The sequence below is a fragment of the Lepus europaeus genome, chromosome 9 (genome assembly GCF_033115175.1).
Source record: "Lepus europaeus isolate LE1 chromosome 9, mLepTim1.pri, whole genome shotgun sequence".
Lineage (NCBI taxonomy): Eukaryota > Metazoa > Chordata > Mammalia > Lagomorpha > Leporidae > Lepus > Lepus europaeus.
The window spans coordinates 26,663,448-26,673,198 of record NC_084835.1 but is presented as its reverse complement, the minus strand read 5'-3'; the positions used below and the strand labels follow the sequence as shown (position 1 = coordinate 26,673,198).

General features: G+C 52.4%; 1 protein-coding gene across 9 annotated transcripts in view; it reads left to right on the top strand.

Annotated features, from left to right (window-relative positions):
- The first annotated feature begins 427 nt into the window (after positions 1 to 427).
- NEK4 (NIMA related kinase 4) overlaps positions 428 to 9,751 on the top strand; it is a 49,618-nt gene continuing 40,294 nt past the window's right edge. For 2 of the 9 annotated variants that reach the window (XM_062201064.1, XM_062201063.1), the window contains exons 1-5: positions 2,682 to 2,875; positions 5,221 to 5,487; positions 8,038 to 8,235; positions 8,422 to 8,529; positions 9,559 to 9,713. In XM_062201064.1, the coding sequence (XP_062057048.1) occupies positions 2,783 to 2,875; positions 5,221 to 5,487; positions 8,038 to 8,235; positions 8,422 to 8,529; positions 9,559 to 9,713 (821 nt within the window). In that variant the 5' untranslated portion in view covers positions 2,682 to 2,782. Of the gene's footprint in view, positions 499 to 2,676; positions 2,876 to 5,220; positions 5,488 to 8,037; positions 8,236 to 8,421; positions 8,530 to 9,558; positions 9,714 to 9,751 lie in introns of those variants that run through there. The other 7 variants (XM_062201067.1, XM_062201061.1, XM_062201066.1 and 4 more) reach the window with 7 other exon arrangements.

Below are 9,751 nucleotides of genomic sequence, written 5' to 3'. Positions count from 1 at the left end.
ATGCTGCCGCTGTGCTACGGAGAAGGGAGAAGCCGAGGCGCAGGCTCCTTCCGATCCTGCCTGCAGCTTTCAGTTCTCAAGTGCAAACCCTCCACGCCCCCAGCCACAGCACACAGCCATGGCCCCTGGTTGGTCCCTGAACATGACACGATGAGGGGCCCAGAGGCCTCCCGGATCTGTTTGTTTGTCCCGGACTCTGTCACCAAACAGCTGCTGGGAAAGGGGTGATTGTCCTCGTGCCAGGGCGACCTCTGGCCTGTGTTCTGGCCTCTGTGCAAGTTGATCTGGAGCCACACGGAAGTGTCCACTTGAGGATCCGTTTGTTTCCTGCCCCGGTGTCGCCCCCTAGCCTGTGATGCGCTGGGCACCTGCCAGGCACTGAGACACCACCATGAACAAACCTGTGGCCCCGTCACAGCCAATCAGCTGCACCTGGGGAGGAAGGTGTCTGGCCAGAGGAAGCCCAGCCGGTCCCAGGAGCGACCGGAGGCTGGAGAGGTGTGTGGGGGAAAGGCTGTGGAAATATAAGGGGGTGGGGGGGGCTCATTTCCACGAGGGTTCGATGGTTCCCAGAGGAGGTGTGTGGCGTGAAGGTGGGAAGGGGAGGGGAGAAAGGCAGATGGGTGGGTGCCAAGTGTGCTTGGGGGGAGTGTGAGGGCAGCAGGAGTGGCCCGGGAGGGTGGCGAGGGAGGCCGGCGGGTGGTTCAGGACCAGCTGATACAGGGCACTGACAGCAGCCAGCCTATTGGGTAGGAAACACTAAATGCCCCCCCCCTCCCGCCGCTCCCTTCACCCCTTGCCCAGCCTGATCTTTCCCCCTGGCTGTCCACTCCAGTGAAGGGCACTCAAGGCCACCCACCAAGCCTGAAACCTGGCGAGCATCCCGATGGCAGCCTGCCCTGGACCACCCACTCTGTCTCCCACCTCTCTCTCTAGCCCACTCGCCAGAGACCACCAAGTCCCAGTCATCCTCACCCCTACCCAGATGGCCGCCCCCCTGCACCGCCCTGTTCCCGCAGCAGCCAGCGGCATCACGGAGAAAGCTCAGGCTGCCTTTCCTCGACTCTCGTGCTCCCAGGTCCCGTGTGCTCGGCCCCTGCGACCGCCCTGTCTCGCCCAGACCACAGCCCCTCTGGGTCTCTCGGCTGCAGCCGTGGAGATTGCTTCCAGATGCATGTAGCAGGCATCGCTTCCCGCACTCACTCGTCACCCCCCGTCCCTTCCCTCACATCTGCTGGATTGAGGGTGTGGGACCAGGCAGGAGTTCGCGGAACCAGGCCGCTGGGCCTTCGCACGTGTTGATCCTCTGCCTGAAAACTTGAGCTCATGTGGTGCTTGCTCGGGGCCCCCTGCACTGGAGCCCAGGCTGGGCTGGGGGACCGTGGCCGGGTGTTGACCTCATCCAGCATGGGTGACTTGTTAGTAGGCCACGCTGATTGAGGGCTGGCTCCGTGGCGGCCTGCGAGCCCCTGGGGTGCAGGACTCCATCTGTCTTCTGCACTGCTCTACCTCCACGGCCTAGCACCTGCGGGACGCCCTGCAGGCCCTGCCCAAATGTCTGTGGAATGAATGAGGGATCTGAGAGCAAGTGAGAGGAGACGAACGGCAGAGGGAGGAGCACAGAACTCTGGGAAACTCAAGCCTGAAGGGAGCGTGGATACCCAGGAACGTTCTAGAAAACAAGGAAGAGGATTCCCCAGAGGGGCAAAGGCTTCCTCTGGGAAGAGGGACAGAGAAGACTGGGAAAGGCCTCCAGGGAACCGGAATCATCCAGGAGCTTTCTGAAGGCCAGGGAGGGGACGAGCGGCTACAGGGGGTTAGGAGCGAGCAGCCCTGGGCTGTAGGTTTAACTCCACGGACGCAGCTTCCTCTGCTGTAAAATCAGACTGGCAGCAGCACCAGCCTCGCGGTGTTGACGTAAGGATGAATGAGCAACTGCATTTTAATAGTAAGCCCCTTTAAAAAACTAGATATATACCTACCCTATGATCTAGCAATTCCCTTCCTACCCGTTTACCCAATGAATGTCCACATACAACACATGATGCCCACAGAAACTCATGAGCTTCGTAGCCTGCGTTGGGAACAACCCAAGCGCCCACCAACAGGGGCGTGCGGCACAGTCATGCCGCTGGAGTCAGCTCAGAATACAAAGATGCATTTCTGGAACAAGGACCGCGTCACACACACAGGCTGAGTGGAACGACCACACACCAGGGTGTGCGATTTCTAAGTCTAGGCGGCTCCACCCAGGGTGGAAAAGATCAGAACAGCGGCCGCCCCGGGAGCACGCTGGGAACGAACAGGCCCGAAGGCTCATTCTAGGGCGATAGTGATGCTTCACATTATGCATTCTCAACGGGGCCGCAACTGTCGCCACTGGAACAAAAACTGGCCCTTGGAGGGGCGGGAAAAACAAAACCCTTAGACATTACAATGGCACTGCAGTGCGCGCGCGCTCCGGCGCCAGGGGAGTCGCTCTGGCCGACTGGCGCTTCGACTCTATGGCTGGTCCTCCCGGGGCGGCGGAACCTCTCTGGCCGCACCTGGCGTCGGCTCTATGGCCGAGCCGCTGGGGACGCCGGAGCATGCGCGGGGCTGCCCCGGATCGCTATGGCAGCGGCGTCGCGGTGGGCCGGGCCTCGGCGCTCCGGTCTCGGCCCGGCTGCTCTAACAGCCGCCCCCACCGCCGCCTCCCGGGCATGAGCGGCCGCCCCCGCCGCCGCCCGCTGCCCTGCGCGTCGCTGCGGTGGCATCCCGACCGTGGGCCAGCGCCGGGAACATGCCCCTGGCCGCCTACTGCTACGTGCGGGTCGTGGGCAGAGGCAGCTACGGGGAAGTGACGCTCGTGAAACACCGGCGGGACGGCAGGCAGGTCGGCTGGGTCGGCACCCCGAGGGGTCGGAGGGCGGGCCGGGGGGCCCCCGAGGGCGCCGTCCCGAGGATGGGCCCGCGCTGGTGTGGACGCGCGCGTCTCGGATGATCCTTGCTGAGGGAACTCGTCCCAGTCTGCCCCGACAAGGCCAGGCCCCCCGTAACAAGCGCCCCAAATTTCCTCCACGTATTTCGAAAAGCTCATGGACTTGGGATCGTAAGTTTAGTTTGGTGCAATAGAACTGAAACCCTTGCATAAGAAGAGGGTCTGCAAAAAGTTCATAAAAAATGCATATTATGAGAAAACTACGCAGGGATTTCAGCATTTTTTGGTACCATATAAACATATCTTTAATTCTGTTTTTCGTGAGCTCTTTGCAGGACCCTTGTATTAGCAAGTGTGCCTGATCCACAGGCCTGTCTCCAAGCCCTGACAGTTCTGTGAGCGCAGGGACCGTTACTGCTTGAATGAAGGGCCCCACCTGCCACCCTTGCCGACTGCTGGGCTCAGACCACTTCATCGTCTTCCCGGTGGCTCCGGTTTCAGCGAGCAGCACCACCAGTCATTCACTAGTCATTTTTTTTTTAAAGATTTATTTATTTATTTGAAAGGAGAGTTACAGAGAGAGAGAGAGGTCTTCCATCCGCTGGTTCACTCCCCAGTTGGCCACAACAGCCGGAGCAGGCTCCATCCAAAGCCAGGAGCTGGAAGCTTCCACCAGGTCTCCCACATGGGTTCAGGGACCGAAGGACTTGGGCCATCTTCTGCTTTCCCAGGCCATAGCAGAGAGCTGGATCGGAAGTGGAGCAGCCGGGATTAGAACCTGCGCCCATATGGGATGCTGGCACTGCAGGTGGCGTCATTACCTGCTGCACCACAGCACCGGCCCCCCTCACCAGTCATCTTTAATGCCCCCAACACTGGTTATGTTCAACCTTGGTTGACCCAAAGGGCAGCCCCCCCACCCACATCTCCACTAGTACCACCCCGGTCCAGGCCACCACTCCTTCCCAACTGGCCCCTGCCGCCCGACTTGCTCTTTGCCAGTCAGTCACGTTCTCCGAGTCCTCAGAGATCTTTTCAACTTAGATCTGGTGCTGGCACCGTTGCTTCACCTACAGCACTTTATCCCGTCAGCCCCAGGGTTGTTCACAGGGTGACCATAGAATGTAGTAGACAAACTGGGACACTTTTGAAACAGAAAGGCTCTGTTGATTTTTGTGTTAGAACAACTGAAGTGACCCCTGGAAGGCCAAGAGGTGATGTTCCTCCTGCGTACAGGGTCCTCACACCTGTCCTTGCTTGTCTCAGGCCCAAGAGATTTTTTTTTTTTTAATCTTTTTTTTTTTTTTTGACAGGCAGAGTGGACAGTGAGAGAGAGACAGAGAGAAAGGTCTTCCTCTGCCGTTGGTTCACCCTCCGATGGCCGCCGTGGTTGGCGCGCTGTGGCCAGCGCACCGCGCTGATCCGATGGCAGGAGCCAGGTGCTTCTCCTGGTCTCCCATGGGGTGCAGGGCCCAAGGACCTGGGCCATCCTCCACTGCCTTCCCGGGCCACAGCAGAGAGCTGGCCTGGAAGAGGGGCAACCGGGACAGAATCCGGTGTCTCGACCGGGACTAGAACCCGGTATGCCGGCGCCACAAGGCGGAGGATTAGCCTAGTGAGCCGTGGTGCCAGCCCCAAGAGATTTTTTTTGGCCAGGCATTGGAGGATGATTGGGGTTTTGTCTGAGGATGGGGGCTTTGCATTTGAGCTGTAGTGTGCATTTCACAAAGCACATGTATGCAGAGATCTATTGAAGAAATTGTCTGGCCTTTCAGCTGACTGATGACAGTGTGTTAGGTGTTAGCGTGAATTTCTAAATTTTTTAGGTGGGAATAATTTAGCGTGTTGAGGATTGATGATTTCTAGCCTTACTGGGTCATGGGTCCCTTTGCGTATCTAATGTAATCCGTACATCCGTTTTGTTGGCAGGTGTCTATCAAGGGTGTACTGAGGGTATATTGAGGGTATATATGTACATTCGTGGGGGGGTGGATAAGGAATCTCCAACACAAATTTTGTGATTGATCACGGTGGTGTGTTATCTTGGGCTCATTTTTTCTCCATTAATGGAATTGCAAAGTACGGGTGGAAAGGATTTTTTTTTTTTTTTTTGTGACTCCATACTGCTCTAAGTCTAACCCGTGGAAGTATCATTAGTCTAGCAAATATTTTTCTCGATGTTGGGCCTCACGAAAAACAAAGAATAGATCATCTGACAGACTGCTGCCGGTGCTTTCGAGGGCACGTATGAAGACCCCGAGGTACGTGGGAAGCTGCAGCGCGGTGTGCTTTCTTTGCAGTATGTCATAAAAAAGCTGGACCTGCGGCGCGCCTCCAGTCGGGAGCGCCGGGCTGCTGAGCAGGAAGCCCAGCTGCTGTCTCAGCTGAAGCACCCCAACATCGTCACCTACAAGGAGTCCTGGGAGGGAGGAGATGGTCTGCTCTACATCGTCATGGGCTTCTGCGAAGGGGGCGACCTCTACCGGAAGCTGAAGGAGCGGAAGGGACAGCTCCTGCCCGAGAGTCAGGTGGTGGAGTGGTTCGTACAGATGGCTATGGCTCTGCAGGTACGCCCAGGCGCAGGGCATCCTGCTGGACCCACGTGGCAGGGAGATAGCAGGCGTCTTCTAGGAAACATTTCTCCTAAGTGTTTGCTGCGTGCATGAGAAAAAAGTATGGTTTTGGAAAATGCAATTATAAAGGGACCCTGATCCCTCCTGCTGAGGCGTGGAAATGCTGCTGTGTGGTTGCTACTGACGTGGAAGTCGTTGTGGACCGCAGAGGAAGTCTGCTTTTGCTTCATTTAAGGTTATAGCAGAGTCGGTTTTGAGAGTCCCGGATTGACAGGGAGTGACGGATGGCTGTGTTTGTTATCAGCTGTGTCACAGTGAGAGGTGGCTGGGCTACTGGCAATGCATAAACTCTTGGGGCTTTGGGCTGTGATCTTGCTGGGGCAGAGTGAGTAGAGATACAAAACAGGCTTGCATTTTAATATCCACACACCCCCAAATGAGACTGTTTATGAAATACCACACTGGAACCTGGCAGACTTGTCCAGAATTAATTCACTTTGTTGCTTAAATTCTAAGATACTGTCTGTAAATAGAAATTACCTTTTTATCTCTTAAAATGTTAAGGTCAAGCCGGCGCCGCGGCTCACTAGGCTAATCCTCCGCCTTGCGGCACCGGCACACTGGGTTCTAGTCCTGGTCAGGGTGTCAGATTCTGTCCCGGTTGCCCCTCTTCCAGGCCAGCTCTCTGCTGTGGCCAGGGAGTGCAGTGAGGATGGCCCAGGTCCTTGGGCCCTGCACCCGTATGGGAGACCAGGAGAAGCACCTGGCTCCTGGCTTTGGGTCAGCACGGTGCGCTGGCCACAGCGCGCTAGCCGCGGCGGCCATTGGAGGGTGAACCAACTGCAAAGGAAGACCTTTCTCTCTGTCTCTCTCTCACTGTCCTCTCTGCCTGTCAAAAAAAAAAAAAGTTAAGGTCAGTGTTTTGACACAGCAGGTTAAGCTGCTGCCTGTGACACTAACTTCCCATATGAGTACCTGTTTGAGCTTCACTGCTCCATTTCTGCTCCAGCTCTCTGCTAATGTTCCCGGGAAAGTAGCAGAAGATGTCCCAGGTACTTGGGCCTCTCTTACCCAGGTGGGAAACCCAGAGAAAGGTCCTAGCTCCTGGCTTCAGTTTGGCCAAACCCTGGCCATTGTGGCCATCTAGGGAGTGAACCAGCGGATGAAAAATTTTCTCCCTCCCTCTCTGTCTCTCTCTCTCTCTCTGTAATGCTGCCTTTCAATAAATAAAATAAATCTTTAAAATGTAAGTAAGCTGAGGATTTCCTGGATTTGAGAGGCATGTACATCTGACTTTGTATAAATGGTCCTACCTTCACTGGGAATTTGCAGCATCCGTTTTAAAAATTTTAAATCTGGCGGCCGGTGCCGTGGTTCACTTGGTTAATCCTCCGCCTGTGGCACCAGCATCCCATATGGACACTGGGTTCTAGTCCTGGTTGCTCCTCTTCCAGTCCAGGTCTCTGCTGTTGCCCCGGGAGGGCAGTGGAGGATGGCCCAGGTGCTTGGGTGCCTGCACCTGCGTGGGAGACCAGGAAGTACCTGGCTCTTGGCTTCGGATAGGCACAGCACCGGCTGTGGTGGCCATTTGGGGGGTGAACCAATGGAAGGAAGACCTTTCTCTCTTTCTCCCTCACTATCTAACTCTATCTGTCAAGTAAAAATTTTAAATCTATTAATTTGAGATACGCAGCGACAGAGCTCCCATCTTCTGGTTCAATCCCCGACCACGTGCAGTGGCTGCAGTTGGGCAAGGCCAAATCCTGGAGTCAGAAATATGGTCCTGGTCTTCATGCAGACCCAAGTTCTTTAACCATCACCTGCTGCTTCCCAGGAGTCCCAGGGACCAGCTAGGACTTGAACCTAGGCATTTTGATATGAGATCTGGGTACCCCAACTGGTGATTAACGACTAGGCCAAATGCCCACCCCTTGCAAGCATACTTTTTTTTAAAAAAATTTTTATTTATTTAATTGAGAGGTAGTTACAGACAGTGAGAAGGAGAGACAGAGAGAAAGGTCTTCCATCCGCTGGTTCACTCCCCAAATGGCCACAGTGGCCGGAGCAGAACTGATCCGAAGCCAGGAGCCAGGAGCTTCTGCTGGGTCTCCCACACAGGTGCAGGGGCCCAAAGACTTGGGACAACTTATACTGCTTTCCCAGGCCACAACAGAGAGTTGGACTGGAAGTGGAACAGCCGGGTTTAGAACCAGCACCCAAATGGGATGCCGATGCCACAGGCAGAGGATTAACCTGTGCCACAGCACTGGCCCCACAAGCATACTTTTCAACTGGGTCCATATAATGGTAAAATAAATTGTATCATTTACAAGGTTCTAGAGAAAAATTTTTGAAAGGTACTGGGCAAACTAATGCATGGAACTTAATGTTTTAATTCAAAAGCTTTGTTATTTGATTAATTGTTATTGTATTTTATTTAGAGATTGTAAATGTTTTGGTAGGTGGGTAACCAATGCTGTTATGCAGAAATCAGAAAATCAGTCAGTATCTTTATGTGTAATGAAAATTTGTTTCTCTGCTTAGTATTTACATGAGAAACACATCCTTCATCGAGATTTGAAAACTCAAAACGTGTTCCTAACAAGAACAAACATCATAAAAGTGGGTGACCTGGGAATCGCCCGTGTGTTAGAGAACCACTGTGACATGGCGAGCACCCTCATCGGCACACCCTACTACATGAGCCCTGAGTTGTTTTCCAACAAACCCTACAACTATAAGGTAGGATTGGGCTGTGTACACTGGCTCACCTTGTCTGGGAAAGTGTTCATAATTTCAGAACCCGTCAGGATAAATAATTAGAACAATTATCTGAATCTTTTTGAGGACGGTGTCTCTTTTTTTAAAGTGGGGGGTAAAAACCTAATATGGTATTCTGACACTTAATCATTTACTCTTTCTTTTCAGTCTGATGTTTGGGCTCTGGGATGCTGTGTCTATGAAATGGCCACCCTGAAGCATGCTTTCAATGCGAAAGACATGAATTCTTTAGTTTATCGGATTATTGAAGGAAAGGTAAAAAGTAATCTTGAACTAACCATAATGCAGCTTTGTGACCAGCTAGTGGCGAAATCAGTGATGATTTTGATTAGTTGATGAGTAATCATCAGTAGTGTTAACTACTAGGTGAGTAGTTAAGAATGGTGGGTTCCTCCTGTAAGGAAGGTAGAACTAGAGGAAAAGGGATTGATTATTTCTTTGTTTGTTTGTTTGTTTGTTTTTTTTTAAAGTATCTCTCATTTCATGTGAGGGTTTTTTTTTTTTTTTTTGACAGAGTTTTTTTTTTAAATATTCTGTTTATTTGAGAGGCAGAGTTACAGACAGAGAGGTCTTTCATCTGCTGTTTCACTCCCCAAATGGCTGCAACGGTTGGAGCTAGGGCAATTTGAAGCCCGGAGCTGGGCCAATCCAAAGCCAAGAGCTTCTTCCAGGACTCCCATGAGGGTGCAGGGGCTCATGGACTTGGGCCATCTTGTACTGCTTTCCCAGGCCATAGCAGAGAGCTGGATCGGAAGTGGAGCAGCCGGGACTAGAACTGGTGTCCATGTGGGATGCCGACACTGCAGGCCATGGCTTTACCCACTACGCCACAGCGCTGGCCCCAGAATTTCACTTCTTTTATGATTCTTTGAGTAGTAAAATTATGGGCATATTTTTGCTTTTATGTATGTGCTTATTAAACATTTTTCTAAAAAGTTAAATGAATCTTACAGTAATATTAACATCAGTAGGTTTTTGGACCTTCAAACTCAGAGAACATTGCTGTCGTCTGAAGAGTGAATCACCAGTGGAAGATCTCTTTCTCTCGCTCTGTCTCCTCTTTTCTCTCACTAACTCTGACTTTCAAATAAATAAATAAATCTTAAACTGCTTTTACAGTCTTCCATCTTTTTTTTTTTTTTTTTTTTAATCACCAGGATATCAGTGTACTTCCTGTACACAAGTATGCTGGTTATTTTTCGGTTATGTGGATATATGACTATTGTCTTTTACTTTGTTTTGTAAAATCATTAGTCATAATTGCAGTATTACTTTTCTTTGTAGCTACCACCAATGCCAAAAGATTATAGCCCGGAGCTGGCAGAACTGATAAGAACAATGTTGAGCAAAAGGCCCGACGAGAGACCCTCTGTGAGGAGCATCCTGCGGCAGCCGTATATAAAGCGCCAAATCTCCTTGTTTTTGGAGGCCACAAAGGTGTAAGTAAGACACTTCCCTGGCAAATAGCTGGGGGAAA